This window comes from Falco biarmicus, chromosome 1, assembly GCF_023638135.1.
Source record: "Falco biarmicus isolate bFalBia1 chromosome 1, bFalBia1.pri, whole genome shotgun sequence".
Classification (NCBI taxonomy): Eukaryota; Metazoa; Chordata; class Aves; order Falconiformes; family Falconidae; genus Falco; species Falco biarmicus.
The window spans coordinates 65,382,037-65,404,195 of NC_079288.1; the positions used below are offsets into that span (position 1 = coordinate 65,382,037).

Consider the following 22,159-nt stretch of genomic DNA (forward strand, 5'->3'; position numbering starts at 1 on the left):
TGGAGATCTTCCTATCATTCCAACTGCTCCATAAGATTTTGTATTTTAATGGTGACAGAAGTTATAACAAAATGCTGAGAAATTAAATAAAAGCAAGGTCTATATTGAATGGAAAAAAAAAAAGTAAAATTATCAGATGAGAATTTTCCCTCTCAGTTTTCAGAGGTTCAGAAGACCGCTCAGTAGCTGGAGTGGCGTTTTTTTGAACTTAAATGATCTTCTAGAGAATTGTCTTTTCCACTATATCTATCAGATTATTGTATGTCAGGAAAAATACTGTTAACCAAAATGTAATAGTATCAGGTGGTCATGTAAATTGATCAAATGCTTGACCTTTTTGCCAGTTCAATAGCTTCATTTTAAAGTTGTTACAGATTGGCGTTTTAGACACCCCATCAAGCAAACAAAAGCCATGTAGGCAGTGGCAGAAATGGTTAAGCAGATGAAACTGGTTTTTTATGTAGTTTAGAAGCTTTTGAATCACAATGTGTGTACATATGCTCCATGGCTCAATTTTGGTAAAGAGGAGATCTGTGCTGCCTTTTCCACAGTGAGTAAAGGTCATTATTTTGAGTTTCTGTATTATTGGAAAAGATGCATTGTGCATGCTTGGGAGGTCTGACAGAAGTGTGAGCACTGTATTTGCAGGGAGGAAGCCAAAAGCTAGAAATAAATAGATGATTGTTGGCAAATGTTCCTGTCCAAACTGAGGAATTCTTGGATGAAAGCACAGCATAACTGTGGGTTGTACCATCACAGAAAAAGAATGTAATTAATTTTTCCCCAGGGTGCCTCAGTTTGGTCTAGAATTGGAGATTAAGGCTCATGAAGTTGTTCTGGTTGTCGGTACCATGCTGCATGTCCCTCCTCAGATTTCTAAGTAACCTGATGTATGACCAGTGCAACATCATGGACCTGGAAGTGGCCTACTGCCAAAACTATACCCAGAAACACTGGGAAAGAGGCAGCACCACAAGGAGCAGGCTGCAGGCCAGAGGAATTATTTATTGGGCACTTCATTGCAGGTGTCATTGATCCACAAGCATCTGAAGTGAGTGGTGATGGTTGAAGTAGGCTGATGCTACAGTATCTGTTTTTCCTTTCAAGAATATATTGTTTAAATAAAATCCTGTCTGGTAGAACGCACAAAAATGATTACTAGAACACAGATGCAGCTGGAAGCACAACTCGGCAATGCTGGTGGAGAAGGTGCTGAAAGGAGTACTTGGAATCTGAAGAAAAGCCTGAGAATTACCCACGGAAAGGGATTTTCCATTTCATATTTACATTTGTAAATAGGAGAATGCAGGGTGTAGGTGGTGTAAGTTATAGTAAAGGGAAAATGGAATTGAGTCATGTTTGTTACAGAGCTAGGAATAAGTGAAGCAGAATGTAACATTAGAGCAAACAAAATCACACTGTCGTAAGTAGAAGAGGAAGTTGCTGGATTTAGCAAGGGACTGCTAGCCCTGCAGGGAATAAGGATATTGTGGTAGCAATGGGGTTGCCCTCTGCGTTGGGACTAATGATATACTAGATTCTTGCTAAAACATGTCCTGAGATAGTGCAGAAGCAGAGGTCTGGGGAATTCACTGGAATTTTAGTCCCAGGAAAAGGAAAGCAAAGGTATGACGAAACAATGAAGATCAGTACGTGTATTAAAACCATTGCTATAAGGAGTCCATTGGTGTGTTTTCCCACTGAGGTATTCGTGAAGTCGTTTTGGTGATACTATGTCCTGGCAGTAGCATTGGCATAAAGAGCTTTACCTGAAACTGAGAGAAAGGGGGAAAACTGCAGCCTCTACATCTGGAGGAGGGAACAGATCTGGGGAGTGGTAGTACAATACTGGATAGATGAGTATGAGAAAGCAAAAGGGTGGTATGAGGTATTAGGTGTCAGTGACACCAGCTGTCAGGTGGTGTAGTTAATGAGTAAACTGCTTATCTCAAAAACTGCACATCTCAAGAAGTTTTCTTCTCCTGACTTCACTTACGTTTTTGAAAACTGACGGAGGAAACCTAGGCAACAAAATGGAGGACCTAAAGTACTAGTGTGGACCCTGGAGACAAGGCATTCTGACAGGAACACAGCAGAATATCCATAGTTGGCGAATCACTGGTACTGGAGGGTGTTAACTATTCTTTAAACTGAGAATGTCTTTACTGGTGAAAGAGCTAAATCAGAAGGACAAAGAGTCTTCAAAAATTCAAGTTGTGATTGTGTAATATGATGATGGCATAGTTTTGTCTTTGGGGCAGTCAAAAAGTTTTTAATTTTCCAAAGCTGACTTTTTTTTTTTTTTTTTTACCATTAAAAATGTCCTAAAGAGAGTAAAGTATCTAAAAGGTCCAGGAATAAAAGCTGAGCAAAAGGGGCTACAGATATTTAGGAAATAACAGGACCGATTTAATCTAGCTATTTCTTACCATAGACCATAACAGCATATTCACATACCCACAAGCTAATACAGAATTACAGTCTTACAGGTGTTTGTTTTCAACCAAAAAAAAGTTAAAAAAAAAATTTACCTGGTCCCTGTAGAAACTGTCTGATTTATTATTTGAGAAAGACACTGCCATGAAAATCTTGAGGGTTCTCCCATTAATGCTGTAATTTTCCCCATTTCCTCAATCCCTTGATAGGTACTGCATCTTCTTCCAGCAGTGCTTAATGCTTTTCTGCCTTGGTCTCTACAGCTCTGTGCAATTCCAAGCTTCAGTTCTGAGGGGATTCCTTCCTACACGCTGCCGCACGCTCTCCCGTTGCCCAAGGCTGTCATGCCTTCAGTGCATTGGGTTTACCCTTCCCTATTTCTCCATTTCTGCAATGCCATACAGCTTTCCAATCAACTGTCTGCCACGGCTGTCCCTTCCTGCCCTCCCAGGTTTTTATAAGAGAGTTAATTGCACAGCCAGTGAAGTAAAGACATTAAAGACTATTGCTTCTTTTCTGTGTGCCTAAAAAACGTGACTTGTCTTGGGCACTGCGTCAAGCACAAGGTACAAGCTAAAAGAAACGAGCTGAAATACAGGCGTCCTATGTTTTTAGTATTTATTTGTGCTGCTTCCAACGGCTGTTGATAACGTAATACACTCATCATATGTTCATTTGCTCCCAGTAAAATTGTATGGGTTTGTTGTAAGCTATTTGGAGTACGCACCTTATCCTGCTGCCAGCTTGTACTTTATTATTACAACTTTATTATTACAACAAATACACCACTGAGGTATATAGCAAGTGACAGGCAGCATGCTCAGATGGGTGCGTCGTCGCCCTCCCTGTGCTTCCCATCCGCCTGCCCCCAGTCACCTGCTCCCTTACTCAGCAGGATGGAGAAAGGCCTTTCCAGACAAGGTGCGGCCTTGCACCTGGCACTGCCACAAGGCCTGCCTGCAGTCTCCCAAGGGCACAGCGCAATTAAAAATCACAATAGTTACGAAGCGAAAACTGGCGCCACGGGTTTGCTCGTAGTGTTGCCTAAGAGAGGCGATTATACTTCAGATTTCCGTGTGCGGAACTTCCCTCTTCTGGGAGTATGACGGAAAATCAGTTCCTCTCCCTCATTAAAAATAAAAAGGCGGCCCGGGGGGGGCGGTGCAGGGCCCCGGGGGGCGGAGCGGGGCCGGGAGGGCGGTGCGGGGCCCGGGGGGGCGGTGCGGAGCCGGGAGGGCGGTGCGGGGCGCGGGGGGGGCGGTGCGGGGCCCGGAGGGGCGGTGCGGGGCCCTGCCGCTGGCCGCCGCCTCCCTGCTCCCTGCGCTGACAGGCGGGGCGGTGTCATGTGGGCCGCCGCCCCGGGGAGCGCCGTGCCGAGCCGAGCCAGGAAGGAGGATGGCGAGCTGGGGCTGCGTGCTGCTGCCGCCCGCCGCGCTGCTCGTCGCGGCGCAGCTCGTCTGGGCACCGGACCCGGTGAGCCTGGCGGCGTGAGGGAAGGGGGGCAGCGCGGATCGGATCGGCCTCGGCCCGCTCCGGGGGAGGTGGCGGGGTGCGGTGTGGTGCGGGCGGCCCTGCCAGAGGGGCCGGCGGGCCGGGGCTGTGCGGGGAGCCGGGCGTTCCGCGCTGCCCCGTGCAGGAGGCCGGGCGAGCCGGGAGGTCACGTCTGTGACATTGAAGTGGCGTCCCCCTGCCCTCACGGGCCCAGGCACTTGTAAATGGCTCCTCCGGCAGCCGGCGCGGCCACGGCACCGGTTACCAGCCTGGTGTTAATCGGGTGTGTTCTACAAGGCCCTGTTCGTTCCTGCGTTCGGTCCCGCTTACACCTGTAACGTGACTGTCCTAACGCTGCACGCCCGCAGCGGCCGTCGAAGCCGAGGTCGGGAAGCGCTCACCAGAAGCGCACACGCGTTTGGGTCCGGTTGGTGTGTGCGCTGGAGCTGCCCCCAGGGTGGGCCGTGCGGGTGGGACTGGGCTGTCGGGTTTTCTTGGTTTGGATTTTTTAACTGATAAGTATTTAACTTCTGGTGGAATCGTGAGGTGGGTGGGTGTGGGGTGCGTGTTTGGAACAGGCTGGCATCCGTCTCCTGGGCTGGTAAGCAGCTGCTCCTTCTTCCCCGTGTGTTGGCTGTGCCCGAGGCACTCCTCTGGCTCTCCAGGTCCTGCATCTCCTCATCCTCTGTGAAGAGGACAGGTTTTTAACCATCTCCGTATTTCAAAATAGTCTTTTGCAAAATGTTTATAAATATTTGGAGAACATACTACTTCTTGTATTTTTTTGGTGTTTGCTCTAAAGCTTTTCCTAGCAAATTATATGGATTTCAGGAAAAATAGTATAGGTTTGGGGAGAGGGGAGGACTGCAGGAAAGGCTTTAAAGGACTGTGGACATCTGGGTGATCCATGTTCCCTTAGCATCCTGACTACACAGAATTAAGCCCTCTTCTGTGCTCCCAATCCCATTTTTCCTCCCAAGAACAGCTTCCCAATATTATAAGCCAGCTCCAGCTTTAGAACACCGTCAGAATTTTAACAAAAGCTTCCCAGGGTGTGGAGTGGGGTGAAAGTGCCAGCTATCAGCAGAGCCTGTCATTAGAGCTTGATTTTGCATTTGATTGCACTTGGTACATCTTTGCATTTGCACAATATCCACTGGGTGTCCAGCTTGCCGGCTGTGCTGCCGTGTAGCCAGGTATCGGGCTTGGATATTTTACTTTCATTTGAGATGCCGGGATGATGCATCATTTGCTGAAGAATGAGCAAAGATTATTGTCTTCCTATGTACAACTGGTTGGGTTCTATTCGTTAACAAAGTACATAGAAGCTAAATGCCATGAATTACGTCTCAGTGGTGCAGACTGTCAGTGCTTTTAGCCTTCGGTTAGCCCCCCTCAACCACACTGAACTTTCTGTCCAAACTGCAGTTTAAATTGGCTTTGTTCCCATTTCTTCAGTGCTACAAGAGGTGTTCAGAAAGGTGAACGGCACTGGGGCTGCTGCTGCACGACAGAGTGTTGCGTTGGCATCATCCCATAAGGGGAGAAGAGCAGAGAGAAAAATATGTTTGACCACAGAGTCCATGGACCAAAGGATGCTATGTATAACAGATCACAGTGTCTGAAAGAGATTGAATGCTAGATCCTTACACTATGGAATCATATTTCATAGCTCAGAGATATCATTTTATATATTTTTTTAAAATATGAAGCTGAGAAACACCAAATACCAAGGAAGGATGCTAGAGATCGTCCACCTCAAAGCTGTTTTTGAGGGTAATAAAGAAAGTGCTGGCATTCTTTAGACTGGGCAAGCTACATTCAGCCTATTTCATGTGAATGAAATCAGGCTAGGTTTTAAAATATTTACTCAGCAGTTGTTAAACCATGCATTAATTTTCTTTACTGCAGTGAATAATAACTTTTATTACTTGATTTTTTTCTCCAGGTAGCAATTAATCCTGAGAGTTCACTAGCTATTTTGTTAGTGTTCTGCTCTAATTTTTTTTTCCTCATTCAGGTGGTCATAACATAAATCTTCTGTGCTTCTTCCATTTTTTCTTATGATTTCTGTCTTTTCCCTATACCATGCTCTCTTTCTCCTCCACTCTGTTCTCTTTCTTTTACTATTTTGATTCTGTGCTGCTATGCACCCATTTTTGTATCATTACATGCAGATGTGAAAGTCAGCAGTACATCAGATAATCAAAATATGCAACCTACTGTAACAGGTGATTTAAAAAAAGAAAAGAGTATTTAATCACTAGTCAAGAATACCCGTATTCCTTTTAGGGGGTTCAATGCATGGTTGAAAAGCAAATTTACAGTGATGACCCCCTGTTGGCAGCTAGCTTCTGCTAGCTTTTGCTAGGAGACCAGCTCTGGGTTGTCACGTTGGAAACGCGGGGCCATCCTCTCATGCTGGAAGGCTGCTTCTGCTTCTCTCAGACAGCATTTGTTGTTCTTCCACTATCAAGCCTCTGCAGAGGGGAGGATCTTGCTGACCACAGCAGTAACTTCATAGCTGCTTATTTCAGTCAAGTGATGGGAAGTGCCTGGTGTTTTTTCTGTCGCTGTAAGAAAATTCTTTAGGTGTCTTTTTTTTTTTTTTTTTTTTAACCTTGTCAGAAAGTTTGCAGTTAGTCTTTAGCTGATTGCAAAAGTTTACAATTTTTTTGTTCCTCGTTAGAACTTTGTATAAACAAACAACAAAAAAAGAAACTAAAAATCCCCCACATCTAGTTTTCTGGTTGTCTTGACATCTTTTTAAATTACTGCTTATGTGCCAGCATATGATAGTTTACCTAAAGACACTGTTAAGTCTTGGCTTTCTTCAGATACCTCAGTCAATGCTAGCAGTTTTAGAAGATATATAGTCTGTTTTGGAATTATTGGTTTCTTTAGCTATACATAGGCAGGTGAGAAGTCAAAAATTACTGATGTGTAAGGAGGGAACGTTTTCTCTGTCTCTCTCCCTTAACTCTCCCTTTAATTGTTGTTTTCCTCAGCTTATTTGTAGCTTAGGTTACAAAGGGCTAGGAAGGTAAAAATAGCTTCAAATACAAGATTAAAATCTCAGGAGAGAGCATCAGGAGTGTCACAACATTTAGCACCTGGAACATCACTTAAAATCCTCTGAAATCAGCTTGCATGGTTGCCACTGTTTGCTCTGTGTACACATAGTTGATACTATCAACATAGCAGTTGATATTGACAGATCAACTGAACTTTCATCCATTTCATATAATTTTTTGTTACAGGCTTTTGTGTATCAAGAAGCGTATTTTAACAGCAGGTATTTCCGGAAGGTCCAAATCTGTGCATCCGTTGCAGTAGGGTGTAAATACAATGTCACTTCTGATTTATTTTAGTATTGCAGGATTGAATACAAGACAATGGTATTGGTATTGTTCAGTATTTGCTTGGCTTTGCACAAAGCCTCTGACTTTGGTTGCCTAATTAGTCATCTGATAGCCTCCTGTACCCTCCTTGTTTTGAAATTTCCTCATTTTGAAAATTAAATGGCCTCTTGTGTTTGACCTTTTGTTCCAGCTATGCAAAGGCTATAACTGCACTGCAGTGTAATCTATGAAACACATAGCTGCTGGTTGTATACCTTCATCTTGTGTGGAGGGAAACCAAAATTCATCTCATGCCTTCTCCCAGCTATGGGAAACAATACAAAAAGAAAACAAATCCCACTTTAAAATTTCTGTTTCCAGCTGTAAGAAATTATGCCAGTGTTTGAAGTCCATGGCATTGTGTAAGACATTGTGTTTTCTAGATTAATGCGTTAAAAACAGATAATGTGATTAGCCCAAAGAGAACATGGACATTAGTTAGCTTGTTTGTCTCGGGTACATAGCTGCTAGAGCTTGTCTCAGGTTTTACTGGAGTCTGAACGCATTATAAGGACACATTAGTAATCTAATTAGTATAGCCAAATAAATATTGGAAACTGGGGGCAGGGGTGGGGAGGGGGGAAGTGGTGGCAGGATCCCTACATACTTTTGTTTCTGTTCTGTCTCCCAAACACTTGTGCTTTGGGAGCCTTTGTATGGACTCCTGGAAGAGTATGTATGCCTTTCCTTTTTCCTAGTGGGACATGCTGTGCTTTTATGAGCTTACTAATCTGCTCATATAGCTTGGGGACCAGATCTGGTTTGCTCTCAGCTGGCTTGAAGCCCGTGTGGCTAGCAGGCATTTGCTTATGTTTCATTGGGTAAAACATGCAATTATAATTGTGGCAGGTATACGCGTATGTTTATGTACGTATGTGCATGCTTTCTGTAATTGATGGGAAAACACACTTGCATTCACTCTGAGTACACCTAGATACAGTTCTCAAACTGTCATTTCTAACTAGCCATGCTTACAGGAATGAGGGTAACTAGTTATATTCCTGAAATGCGACTCTCATAATATTTAGCACCAGTTCAGCAGCATTTTTCGACACTAAATAAAAAGTCATGCTGTATAGCTCATTCCTCCCGCTGAGTAATTTGCCCAAAGTTCATTGCGCTTTCTCTGCCCCAGCTACACAGCGAAGCTTAACACTGAGCATGATTGTGAAAGACACTATAAAATGAGGTGATGAATTGAATGAATGGTACAAACTGGCCCATACTGAGATTAAAGGTTTCTGACTAAAGAATACGTTTTTGAAGTGCTCTTCATTGAGTCATACAAACCCATTTTTACTCAGTATATTTATTGTAAACTTGTACTTGCCTTGGATGACATTAGGCAAGTTGTCTGAAGGTCTTGTCAGACAGCACGGTGAAGTTGCTGTTTGTCCCCTACCTCTTGTATTCTTCTCTGCACCCTTTCCAAAGTCTCAAGACTTTCTCTTCCTTTATTATCAAATCATCATGAATTGAATTAACTGACTAGTCCTAAAGGTTTAATTCAAACCTAAGTCTGCTAGAATAACAAATTGTTTTAACAAAAGCTAAATAGTAATGTTTCACTGTCTTTACAGTATGGAGAAGAGTGCAGGAGTAAAACATACCCTCCTTCAGGACCAACGTAAGTAATCTGATTCAACTTGTCTAACAAATTACAGAAAGGTAATGATTTGCAAGACTGAACAGCTTTTTATTGTAACTTATTCCTGTTGCAGATCTAGAAAATACTAATTTCAGGTGGGGAGCACCTATTTCGTCAAATGTTTTTTCAAAACCTTCTTTAAATTTGAACTCTGGTACTTATTTTTCAGGTTCAAAGGGAATGTACCCACATATGTCATAAATCTTGATTTACCTCCCAGCAAAAGATGGGATAACTTGATGCACGACAAAAAGACAGAGGTATGAAGTGCAGAGCTTGCTTTGAAGCTCAGCAGGTATAGAACTAGCATGTGGCCTCTTATTTTGAAAAAAAGGTTTAGGAAGGAATTCATACCTGTGCTAAAAATTCTCTGAAAGGAGTAATATTTCTGGTTGACTTTTTTTATTATGATACTAGACTAAGATAATTGCTTGAGTAAAACTTTCTTCTGTTCGACACTTGAGCTAGCAGCATCAAAGATAGAGGCACTGATGTTTGGGATGTAGAGGAATAAAAAGCAGTGTGGCATAAAGCAGGCTTTTGTTTATCAGAGTTCCTTAGTCATGAAGCAATACAGAGCAAAGGGGGAGGACTACACCAAAGGGACAGCCTCAGTAAACTGAAGTGAAACCCAGACAGCATCCCTTCTCCTCTGCACATCCCTGCTTCTCTCAAACACAGCATGAGATGATGAAATGGCAAGGGCAAAACGAAGAACTCCCTGCCCTTTTCAGGGATGCTGGCTGCAGCACTGGTGTTTACACAGAAGAAATAATTTTAAAAATACTCAAGCCTATGAAAGTGAGTGTTGATGGGAGTTTTGATCTGCTGGAGGGCAGGAAAACTCTACAAGGGATCTGGACAGGCTGGACCGATGGGCCAAGGCCAATTGTATGAGGTTCAACAAGGATCAGTGCCAGGTCCTGCACTTGGGTCACAATAACCCCATGCAACACTACAGGTTTGGGATAGAGCAGCTGGAAAACTACCTTGCAGAAAACGAACTGGGGATGTGGGCTGACAGCTGGCCTAATAATGAGCCAGCAGTGTGTCCAGGTGGCCAAGAAGGCCAACAGCATCCTGGCCTGCATCAGAAATGATGTGGCCAGCAGGACAAGGGGTGTGATCATCCCCCTGAACTCAGCACTGGTGAGTCCACACCTCGAATACTGTGTTTGGTTTGGGGCCCCTCACTTCAAGGACATTGAGGTGCTGGAGCACGTCCAAAGGAGGGCAACAAAGCTGGTGAAGGGTCTAGAGAACAAGTCTGATGAGGAATGGCTGAGGGAACTGGAGAATGTTGTTTAGCCTGGAGGAGACTTGGGAGACCTTATCGCTCTCTACAGCTACCTAAAAGGGGGTTGTAGCAAGTTGGGTGTTGGTCTCTTCTGCCAAGTAGCAAGCGACAGTACAAGAAGAAATGGCCTCAAGTTGCAAAAGGGAAGATTTAGATTGGATGTTAGGCAATTTTTTTTCACTAAAAAGGTTATCAAGCATTGGAACAGGCTGCCCAGGGAAACTGGAAAGGTTAAGTCGCCATCCCTGGTGGTATTTAAGAGATGTGTAAATGTGGCGCTTAGGGACATGGTTTAGCGATGGACTTGGCAGCGTTAGGTTTATGGTTGGACTCAATGATCTTAAGGGTCTTTGCCAATCTAATGATTCTATGAATATGTTTGAAACTACTTAGAACAGCTCTTCTGACAGTTTCTGAAAATTCAATTTAGTAATGCTTAATTTCTCAAAAATGGCCAGGGATTTTTGCTGTATCCCTGCTGACTTTGACCTTTCAACTCTGAAAGCCAGACAAGTTCTACTTACAGCGTAGTATTTATTTTAAAAGTCTCATTTCAGCCAGTGGGTGTTGGAAGCTTCAGGTTGCACCTTAAATTCTGAAGGGTTTTCTCTCTCATGTATTTTGGAGTTAGATCACATGGAGTGGAACTTTATTTTTGGCCATTCACATGTAAAGCATGTACTTTTATTAGTCTTCAAGAACATCAGTGCTTAAGTGAAGAGCTTTTAATTCACATTTTTTAAGATAAAGAGTGCAAAATATTAAAATGCGATCGAAGGAGCAGAAGATGAGGATGGCTTTTTCCTGTAATTTGTTTTCTCTGGTAGAGGGATATACTGGAGCTAATCTAGAAAGTTACTTGAATAAAGCTTGAAGAGTGATCTTTAATGGGAGCTGGGGTTGTTTTTCTACCAAGAACACCACATTTAGCATTTTCTTTAAATATGTATTTTTCCAACAAATGTGTTTTTGAAAAGTATGTGAAGGAGTTCTGTTATTCTAGTAATCATTATTATCAAGATCTTCTATTCAGCAAAAGCCCTTGTTCTTTTTAGCTGAAGACTGTGGTCCAGAATATTAAAGATATAGCAAATACCTTCTTCCCCAGCGGCAAAGTTGTTGACATAGTGGATAACAAAATAGTAAGTATTTTCAGCTTAATTATTTTCTTGCTGTATGCTCAGACTACCAGAATTAGAATGCTACTAAATTTGGCAATTAAGACCTTTACAAGTGATAATTCTTCCTCTTCCAGTACAAAAATGCTGTTTTCAAGAGTTACTCTGAAATTTTGCCTCCTTGCCTAGTCTGAATTATGCAGGGCGGGGGGGTGGTGGAAATCAAGTTTTGAAAAGTGTAATAAATGTCTGATTACAGGGGCAACTTTGACTAGGCGTCATCTTAAAAAAATAGTTTGATTCTGCTTAAAATACGCTTTGGTGTAGAATCAGGACAGGGAAAACAGCGTAGCACTAGAGACTGCATAAGGTCAGATCTTTCCCTCATCTTTATTTACAGCAGCCTTAGGTCATGCTGGCCACTCTTCATTTTTATTCTGATGTGCCTGAGTGGGGTTGACATAAAGGTAGCACATACAGGTGGTCATAGCAATGTGTGAAATTTAGGGATTCACTTAAACACTGATGCCAAGCTCAGTTCCAGTTGAGCTCTTAACATAGGAGTCCTGCTTCACTCTGTTCCAGCTGTTGCTGCTCACAATAATTAGGATATTGTGCTAATCTCCATTGCTCACATGTCATATTTTGATAAGTAATAGTTTTTACTTTCCCTAGGAATGTACTTGTCTTCCAAGTGCTCTACAGATATCCTCAAGTTCTACAGACTGGACAGGAATTAAATACTTAATTTAGTAGTTGTGAGAAGGATGTACCTATTGGGGAGAAGTTTGCTTTAAGTAACAAAATAACATATATTTACATGAACAACGTACAAAAAGCTTTTCCTTTCAGGCTCATCTGACCGCCACGCTTCCTTATCCTTTCAATGAAGAACTCCAAGGGATTGCAAATTCATCTGGGATTCCTTTGGGTAATAGTTTCCAACACTTTATTAACATAGTGGAAAAGTAGAAATCCACACTCGTTCAAAATCAGCACGTGTAACAATCTGCAGTATAGTTGTAGTCATCTGTGACTTTAACAAATACATTATTAATTACATGCATAAAGCAATAAAGGCAGAAGGCGGCCAAGGGATTCTGATCCTTCCACTTGCCTTTCAGGAAGCTCTTGATTTTGCTGAACTGGTCATTTCAAAGATCAAACGAGATTAAAACAAAATTTCTTAAGAGAAATAAAGAATGCTGAACTTTGCAGTATGCTTTTTTCTAACTATTTTTTTCTGTTCATAGAAAAAGTTTTAAATTATTGAACTTTGTTTCTTTTTGTTCTAGGGGAAATTGTTATTTTTAACATCTTTTATGAAATCTTTACTGTATGTACATCAATAGTGGCGGAGGATAAAACAGGTAATGCAACCCAGAACAGTATTAACAACTTTCTTTTTGGAGAGGGTCCACCTCAATTACACAAACATAGTCCTCAACTGCAGGCAAGAAGGTCTAATAGAAAAGACTAAAACCAATGATAATAAAAATAATAAAAAGGTATTTCTTGAGAAGGGAATAAGAGATCATGGGTGTCTTCAGTTAAAAAAGGGGAAAAATACTTTCAGAGATGGCTTGCTTTTGGTTTTGTTGGGGTTTTTTTTTTTTGGGGGGGGGGTGTTTTGATGTTGTTTGGGTTTTTTTGATAGGTGGCAATTGTTTTTCTAGGGGAAAGAAACACCAGACACCTGATACCTCCTCAGTGCCATGAGGGATTCTAGTGCATCTGTTTTGCACCTAGTTTCTGCCTATCACATATGTATGGTGCTGGACAAAATGGACAGTCTGTTTTAAGAAAAGAGACTGTTTGATTCTCTTACTCAGTTCTGCAGCCCTTGTCTGCACCTGTCCAGCTTAGGAAGTTTCTGAGGGATTCTCAGAAGGCTTACAGACACCTCAAAGAGGAAGCTCAAGGTATTACCGTTGCATTAAGACTGAGGCACCTGAGGCTGAGATGGACAGCAGTTGACAAGATTACTTGATTTTGATTATGGCAAAACACTTCTCTGATCCAAAAAAACCCCACCGTATATCTGTGCTTGTGAAAAGGCCAACTAGGCAATGGTATTTTCCCAGCTTACTTTCCCAGCTACTTTTCCTGTTTGCTCATTTCCTGCTTTTCTAAGCTGAAATTTATGTCTTTTTATTTAAAAAATTATATTTATTTATTGTTATGTAGGGAAGCTGTACCATGCCAGAAACTTGGATTTTGGACTCTTTCTTGGGTAAGTACCTAAACTTGTGCCTTTTTTTTAAAAAAAAAAGAAAAAAAAACCCAATAAAAAAACCAAACCAAATAAAAAGCTAGCTGAACTTGAAATTTCTATGCTCATCCTTTGAGTCAAATGATGAACTGGATGTTGTCAAGACTGTGACAAGTAATTCTGCATTGTATGTTGTAAAAAAAGGCTAAAACGAACAACAGGATTGTTCTGCAGATTTTATGTCAAGCTACTCTGAGAGTGTCAGGAATGACTTTGTAAAACAATTGTGTTCAGTGTTAATTAGTGTTTTCTCAGCTCGAACCAAAAAACCTCCATGTAACCTTATCTCTGAGGTGCAGTATATTTTGTTCTTTATGTGATGGGACAGAAGCATCAATTTTAGTGTGTGGAATGGGATTGGATTGGAGCCTGGTTTTGAGGTTGTGGGTTTTTTCCACATTATCCCCCTAGCTTCTGTGCTGTGCTTTGCTGACACTTCCCATCATTCGTCATTTCTACTCAGGGGCCAGTGATTTGTATTCCACTGATTTAACATTATCACTCATTTGGATACAAACTCTGTAGTTTGTTGCCCAGCACTGGATTCTCTTTTGGTTCTCATTTCATACCTCATGATCAGGTAGCTCAGTGTTTGCTTTTATTATCCCAGTATATTTTGTAATGTCACTCATCCAGATGACTCTCAGTGCCCAAATGGAATTTAAATATCCATCTTCATTAAAATTATTACCTGCGTATCAAAAATTCAGTTGTTTTCAACTGTGACTCCACCTGTCCCTTGCTTTGGCTTGTAATGAGTTTTTCCCACTTCTCAGAAATACTGGGAACGTGCTTCCTGAAAATCAGGGCAACTTTCAAAGCTGTTCCCAGAACCTGGATTGATTCCAGAGAATGTAATGGTCTGCTAAGTGTTCTTTAGCACCCTCTTGCCTGCAAACTGTTCTGGCTTATTTTACAAACCCAAACTGGGACTTCCCTTTATGCAGAATAAATTCAGTAGTTTGTGGTTTGTTTTCTCCCTTTGAAAAGTAAGAATTTGAGGGAACCAGCTCATTCTGCTGCAGAACAAGCTACACATGCTTTGAGGATACAGTCGGTTTGGTGTCACAGGCAGTACCCTTAGCAGCCTCCCTTTATCGGGAGGAACAGAACAAAGTTACGTGTGCTCAAAACAAACCAGCTGTAATGGTGGTGCTGTTTAATACTGAGCTTTGTGTGAACAAAACTTGGTTCTTTTCACTGACTGCCTATGTGTTTAGATTTCCTAGTTCTCCCTTACTGCTGCTGCTTAGGTAGCAGCTACTGAGCAGCGGTGTTGGCTGTTGTGAGTAAGATCAGAGGACAGGCATCACATATGGAAAATCTGCGTGCTGTGAAGGGAAGTTCTAAAAGCTACTGAGAGAGGGAAGTTTTAAATGCAGTGCTGTCTTCTGCAGGTGGGATGTCAAAAATAATTCCTGGACTTTAACTCGGGAACTGAAGCCTCTAGTGGTAAACTTGGACTTCCAGAGAAACAACAAAACTGTATTCAAGTCTACAAATTTTGCAGGATACATAGGCATGGTGTCTGGAGTCAAACCAGTAAGTATGGGGAGGGGGCCTTGTCAATTTGTTAATAATTCTTCAGACTTGCCTTTAAGATGTAAATTTTTCTGCTTTCATCATGTCTTGGGATGTTTTTTAATAAATTACCTCATAATTATTCTGGTACACAGTATAGCTATTTGAAGAAAGGTAAAATAAGACAATGCTGCACTCTTCCTTGTGAAAGGAGATTGCATAAATGAGATATTTATGTTTGGAAAATTCTTAAAAACAATATTGAATTCTGAATACGAACAGGAGCGAATACAAAGTGCTCAAGTGGTTGGAATTTATTGATAGCAAATAGATACTGCTGTGATCCCAGAGGTAAAACGGCATACTTGTGCTATTTTAATTCTTTCTCCAGTCTTTCTTGGAAAATTTCCAAGTCCTATATGGCAAGATTATTTTTTTTTTTAATAGGCACCTGAAATCTGGGGTTTATCTACATCTTAAAAACCAGCAGTACAGAACTATACCAGGGTCTCCAGCTTACCATAACTACTCCTTTTCTACATGCTCTGCCTTTACCCTCTATTATAGGTGGACCTTTTCATAGTAGAGCATTTCTGGTGTAAATCCCTGCACTGTATATTCATTTATTGTTGTCTTCTGGTCAAATAAATTGGAAAGAGTCCATTTTGAAAATGACCCAGTGTAGCTAAATTCTGCTTTCCTCTGAAAGAAACACTCATTGAAGACGACTGGTATTTGAGTTTGAATTGCGCGTTTAAAGTAGCACGGATTGAATTGTGTACAGCTGCATGCCCATATGAACAGCAATCACTTATCTGGGTGTACTCAGCACTTGGACTTACAGTATCTTATTTCAAACTGGAATAGTATTCCGAGGTCTGAGAAGAACGTTACATACAGCAGGGGAAGGAAAACTGGTAATTCAGTGATGCAAACGAGGACCAAGCGAAAAATGGCGACAGGCTTGACTTGCTTAGCATAAAAGCATGGTTTGCTGGATTGTTGTGCCAGGTCAGAAAATGATGAATTATCACTTCTACTTACTCAAGCAGTGATAAATTATGTTCTTCACATGGGCTTGATCTTGCAGCCTATTACTCAAAGAGGAAGAGTGACAAACGAGAAATTCAGTTGGCACATAAATTGCAATGCGGCCTCTTGTATATCACTGGTATTAATGGACTGGTGATGGATGAAGGTTGACTTGTTTAATGCTTTTCAGGACTTGTTCACTCTGACAATGAATGAGCGTTTCAGTCTTGATGGTGGTTATGTTGGTGAGTAATGCTCGTTTCTTTCATTATTTCTGCACAAGTTTTCCAAACCTTGACCATACCGGTTACCTTAATAAACAGGCACGCAAATGGTGAAAGGATTCCAGATGAGTAGGATAAAGCACACTTCATTTTAAAGGCTGTGAAAGTTAGAATAGCATGGGTGAACTTTTTGTAAACACATTATTGTAACCAGTGACATTTTGCAGGAATCTTCGAATGGTTTCTCGGTAGAAGAGATGGTATGTGGATGGGCTTTCTTACAAGAACAGTGTTAGAGAATGCTACAAGGTATTCCCCCCTCCTCTACATAGTCTGCTGCTTTAATCTGCTTTGCTTTCAACTGGCATGAATACTGTAGATGTACGCTTAGTGTGTAATGAAACAGATATCTTCCTCGAAGCCTTGACATTAAATAGTTCTGGATTTGCTGGTACTCGGGGGGGCAGGGGGGAGGCATCACACATGATCCCTTAAATTTCCTCAGATTGTTTTCTTGGATTTTCCCCCTGCAATGAACTAATTGCAGAATGGCATCAAAACACATCCATCAGATATTAGTATATTACAGGAAGTGAACAGCAACAAAGCTGTAGTGCAGTAAATGAATTAGATGGAACATGACAGAGCATGTCATTTTATTCCTATTTTAAATGTAGATAAAGTGCAAAGACCACCTCTCAACACTATATTTTAAGTACAAAGTGAGTGGAGGATCTTTGCTTAAATGTGTTCCCTCATTGTGATACAATCTCCTCATACGTGCATGAAAGGGGAAGAAAGGTGTAACTACCCAAACTTCTCCTGGGTTTGTGAAACTCTTTCTTCAGTACTGGAACCATTTATAGTGTTTAATAGTCCAACACTGCTTTCTTGTCTGCAGTTACCAGGATGCAAAAGACAAACTGGCAAAAACAAGGCTGTTGGCTCCAGCTTACTTTATACTGGGTGGAAAAAATTCTGGAGAAGGATGCGTAATAACTCGTTCCAGGACAGCTACTCTGGATATCTGGGAGTGAGTATGCTTGACCTGACACCTGACTCAGCCTTCCAGAAGAAGACAGGTTCCATCAATACTTACGGCTTGTGTTTCTTGTAACTTTTGTTGTGCAAGTACAATTTAAAATTGTTCTAAATTCTAGAATGTTGTGCAAGCAATTCTTCAGCATCATTGAAAAATACCACAGCAAACCTAAAACTAAATCTGGCTGTACATAGTATATACTATATATGTACTTACTATATATGCAGAGAAGCAAAACACAAATGTGTACCTCTTTTCCAGCCTTGATATCAAGAAAGGCACATGGTACGTGTTAGAAACAAACTATGATCGCTGGAAGCCTCCGCTAATCTTGGATAATCGTAGAGCTCCTGCAATGAAATGCCTGAACCAGACAATGCAAGAGGTAAACATCCTCTGAATACCCCATCTTGCTGTTCTGGAACTCCCAAGTTACAATACTGATCTGTCACAGGCAGGAGCATTCAGGGCATTTGCAGGCACCGATGTCATGACAGAGGTGGCTGGTTTGTGACAATTTGTCAGTGCTTCTGGTTAATAAAGTACCAGCTGGCTCTTTACGCAGATGTTTTTTAGTTTTAGGCTTTCCCTTCATCAGGGTGGGTTTCCTGCAAGCATGTTCTGTGGCTGCATACGCAGCGGGGTAGACCTGGAGATACTTTGGGAGAGATTTTCAATGTTTCCTGGGCTGTTTTATCACCAGTGAAATTCAAACACACACTGTCAGGCAGCAGACGCTGCTGCTCAAGAGTCCCATGCTGTACTGAGATCTGGTCTGCTCAAGTCTTTGCAACCCATGTTCTTCTGATCTCAAGATGTACGGGTATCATGTATTCTTAAAGCTTTATCTTATTATCTGTTGAGCAGTAAAAAAGTTACAGTTCTCAGCATTTACACTAACGGGTTAATGTCCCTTAACATCGATGTATTTTTTTCTTTCAGAACATCTCCCTACCAACAATTTATGATGTTCTTTCCACAAAACCTGTCCTCAATAAGGTAATGCTTCTGTTTTTGTGGAAAGTTTAGAGAGAGGGGCAGACCACTTACTACTGTACTTCTAAGGAAGAGGTCACAGGGGGTGTTAGGTGAAAACATGCATGTAAGAACAAAAAGGATTCCACATTACTTTGTAAAAGCAAATGTAACTGATGGAATAGCTGTTTTCCAAAGGCCCTACAGCTTTAAAACTCTGAGTAGCCTGAGCCCTTTCCTCATAGCTGGCTCCAGCTTGAGGCGGCATTTGCAATACAGACATCTTAAGGAGCCTTCCAACCTGAATTAACCTGTGATACATGCCTTTGTAAGTAGCATGGAACAAACGAATATACCTCATGGTTTAGCCATAGTGCAGGCATGTTCTTGCAACAGAAGATGCTTTAGTCTGAACTTCAGGTTTTGGTGTTTAGGAAAAAAAAAAAAGACTAAAGGGGTGAGAAGAGTTTTTGAATTACAAAGTTTAGTTACCGTATTAAGTGGAAACAGCATTCTTAGCTGAGGACACAAGCTATTCATACTTGCATGTTGTTGACTAAATAAGTGCTCATTTCGGTTGAACTGTTCAGCTAGTATCAGAGACAGTTTTTCACTAATTGCTGTAATGAGGCTTTCTCTTTTTTCTTTTTTTATCTTCTCCCATCTGCTGTTAGCTGACTGTGTGCACAACGCTGATGGAGGTGTATCATGGTCATACAGAGACTTACCTGCGGGAATGCCCAGATCCCTGTAGTCCTTGGTAGTCCTGTACCTTTCCTGTGTTGGGAGCTGCTTGTCTGAATTGGAGGTCCTCCAAGAAAAAACTACTTCTGGAAAAAGATTTCCTCAGTCTAACTCCTTTCTTCAGAAATCTTAACGGCTATATAGAAATGTCAGTGAGCTTCTAACAGTGGAGGACCCTCTCTCACAGTGGACTTTCTTGCTTTCTGATCAGCAGTTCTGCTGATGAGAAATGTATACTGATGAATGTCTTGATTTCAGCCATTTCTGCCAAATGAGTTCAGCAGTTAGTTCTAGATCTCTTCAGTCTTGACAGTATTCTTGGTTTGGTTTGTGGGTTTGTTATTTTTCGTTGTTTGGTTGGGTTTTTTTAGATCAAAATACTTCTGAAGTTCACAGGAGTTAAAATGGCACCTACCAAGCCTGTAGAAGAATTGGGTATAAGGTGGCCATCTGGGACGGTACAGTTCTGTTATTCTTTCCTAAGCACTTAAGATGAATTGCTAATGTTCTGGTCCAATATGAGGATATGTTTAAGACTCCCTATTATAAAATAAACTACAAAGTGTCATATCTAGTCATAGAAACAAGGTCTTGGGAAAATACCTAAAACAAGATTTGAGCCAAAAAATGTCTTTTCACTGATTTATAGACCTTTTGCTCAAGCTCTTTCTTGGCCTGTTAACAATTTTTTTTTGTTAAATTTTTCTTTTGTCTCAAAAAAAATAAATACTAATACAATAAATATTTTTAAGAACTACTTTCTCTGACCACAGTACACGTGCACTGATTTCATACCTCATGCACGTTACATATCACATAGAGGAAAGGGCATTCACTTCCAAATAGACTGATTTTAACAGTGTCCAAAGAACTGATTTCTTTCTCAAACTGACAGTGAAAGCGATTATCGTAATCTGAAGTAGCCAACTACTAATAGTGGTTGGGTTGTCTGGGGGAGATTTTGTTCAGTTGGTTGTTTTTTGGAAAGCAGGGTAGGGCAGCCAAGTCAGACTGTGCCGTTGGCCAGAATTATAATTAAGCCGTGAATTTAAAGTTGCCACTGGCATAAGGGAAGTAGTTGCCGTCTCTTTGGTGTCTGCAGAGACAGTATTGCCTAAGGCATTCGAAGTAAAACTGGCAAGTTTGTGACATCTAGTCACAATGGGATTCTTGATAGCCAGAACACAGAACAGTACTAGTGTAGTGCAGAAGTTCAGAACAGAGGATACTGCAGTTTTCTGTGCGAAACAGTAAAGGCTACTTAAGATATTTATTTTAATAATTGAAAATTTAACACTTAAGTCTACAGCAGAGTAAACAAGTTATTGCTCATTTTTGCAAAGTCAACTTTCATCCAGGTGTAACTGACTAAGTTTTATTTAGTATTGCTTCCTTTTCTAAAAGAAACACTAAAATTTCTCCAGGGCTTCCGATAGTTTCTCACAGCGTCCTTGTAGAGAAACTGATGTGTTACAGTCTAGACAGGTGGTCTGTGTGGTGGGTGGGGAACTGACTGAGAGGCTGCACCCAGAGGGTGGTGGTAAATAGCTCCTTTTCAAACTGGCAATCTGTCACCTGTGGGGTCCCCCCGGGGATCAATGATGGGCTCAACACTTTCATATTTTCCTCAGTGATCTGGATGATGGGATCAAGTGTACCCTGATGAAGTTTGCCATTGATACCGAGCTGAGTGGGGACCAGTGGACACTTCAGAAGGGAGAGCCACCCTGCAGGAACACCTGGATAGGCTGGAAGCGTGAGCTAACAGGAACCTTTTGAAGTTCAACAAGGACAAGTTGTAAGGTCTTGCACCTGGGAAAACATAATCCAGTAGTGTGGCATAGGCAGGGAGCTCTGTGGAAAGGGATCTGGGGGGGTCCTGGTGGACAACAAGCTCAACATGAGTGAACAGTGCGCTGCTGCGGCAAAGAAAGCCAACAGGATGCTGGGTTGTATCAACAAAGTCATCACCAGCAGGGGTGAAGTCATTACCCCACTCTGCTCAGTGCTGGTCAGGTCACGCCTGGAATGCTGTGTTCAGTTTTGGTCCCCACTATACAAGAAAGATGTGGACAGACTGGAGAGGGTCCAGAGAAGGGCCACAGAGATGGTCAAAGGACTGGAAAGCGTGCCAGATGAGGAAAGGCTGAGAGAACTGGGTTTGCTCAGCCTTGAGAAAAGAAAGCTTAAGGGGAGACCTTACTACCACGTTCCAGTATTTAAAGGGTGGCTACAGAGAAGCTGGAGACTTCCTTTTTACAAGGAGTCACATGGAAAAGATGATGGATAATGGGTACAAGTTACAGAAAAGGAGATTTCTTCACAACGAGAACAATAAGCCATTGGAATAATCTCCCTAGGAAGTGGTGGATTCCCCAACATTGGACACTTCTTAAGATGTGGTTGGACAAGGTGCTGGGCCATCTTGTCTAGACTGTGCTTTTGCAAAGAAAGGTTGGACCAGATGGTCCTTGAGTTCCCTTCTAACCTGGTATTCTGTGATTAAAAGATAACCTTTAATCATCCCTTGTTTCAGTAACTAGGTTACCAGATTACAGCAAACTGTTATTAGAGGATTGCAGTGGGGGAAGCAGGGACAAAAAGAACGCTATTTGCCAAATAACTTTAACAGCTAATAAAGAGACATGGCTTCTGGTTGAAGAAAATGAAGCACTGGTGTTCTAGGCCCTAGAACAATGCCTGTAGTAGCACAGCTAGAAACAATTTAAAGGGGTGTAAAACACTGACAGGGTGAGAGCAGACAGGAATCGGCATCCCACTACTTAAACTGACATTACAAAAAAGGGCTAGCGTAGTTACACATCTTAAATTTTTTTTAACTGAAGTACGCAAGCAGAAGTATGTTAACATGATTGTACTACCGGAGTGTATTTTAAGTCTCAGTCATAAATATCAAAGCTACGTAAACTAAAATCAACATAACAGCATGATTTAGAT

The 22,159-nt window shown here is 41.6% G+C and overlaps 1 protein-coding gene across 1 annotated transcript; it reads left to right on the forward strand.

The window, feature by feature from the left end:
- The first annotated feature begins 3,751 nt into the window (after positions 1–3,751).
- Positions 3,752–19,943, forward strand: ASAH1 (N-acylsphingosine amidohydrolase 1). Its single transcript, XM_056330738.1, has 14 exons — positions 3,752–3,909; positions 8,909–8,955; positions 9,146–9,236; positions 11,329–11,415; positions 12,244–12,322; positions 12,687–12,761; positions 13,579–13,624; positions 15,061–15,205; positions 16,407–16,461; positions 16,668–16,749; positions 17,342–17,473; positions 17,744–17,867; positions 18,425–18,481; positions 19,132–19,943. The coding sequence occupies exons 1-14, from the start codon at positions 3,832–3,834 to the stop codon at positions 19,219–19,221; spliced, it is 1,188 nt and encodes a 395-aa protein (XP_056186713.1). The 5' UTR covers positions 3,752–3,831; the 3' UTR covers positions 19,222–19,943.
- The last annotated feature ends 2,216 nt before the right edge of the window (positions 19,944–22,159 follow it).

What these genes read in the sequence shown, in the direction of transcription:
- ASAH1 (XM_056330738.1), top strand. Translation starts at nt 3,832, where the DNA reads ATGGCGAGCTGGGGCTGCGTGCTGCTGCCGCCCGCCGCGCTGCTCGTC. An exon ending in TCGTCTGGGCACCGGACCCG is followed by an intron (nt 3,910 to 8,908) that starts GTGAGCCTGGCG and finishes CTGTCTTTACAG; the next exon opens with TATGGAGAAGAGTGCAGGAG. An exon ending in TGGTGTCTGGAGTCAAACCA is followed by an intron (nt 15,206 to 16,406) that starts GTAAGTATGGGG and finishes AATGCTTTTCAG; the next exon opens with GACTTGTTCACTCTGACAAT.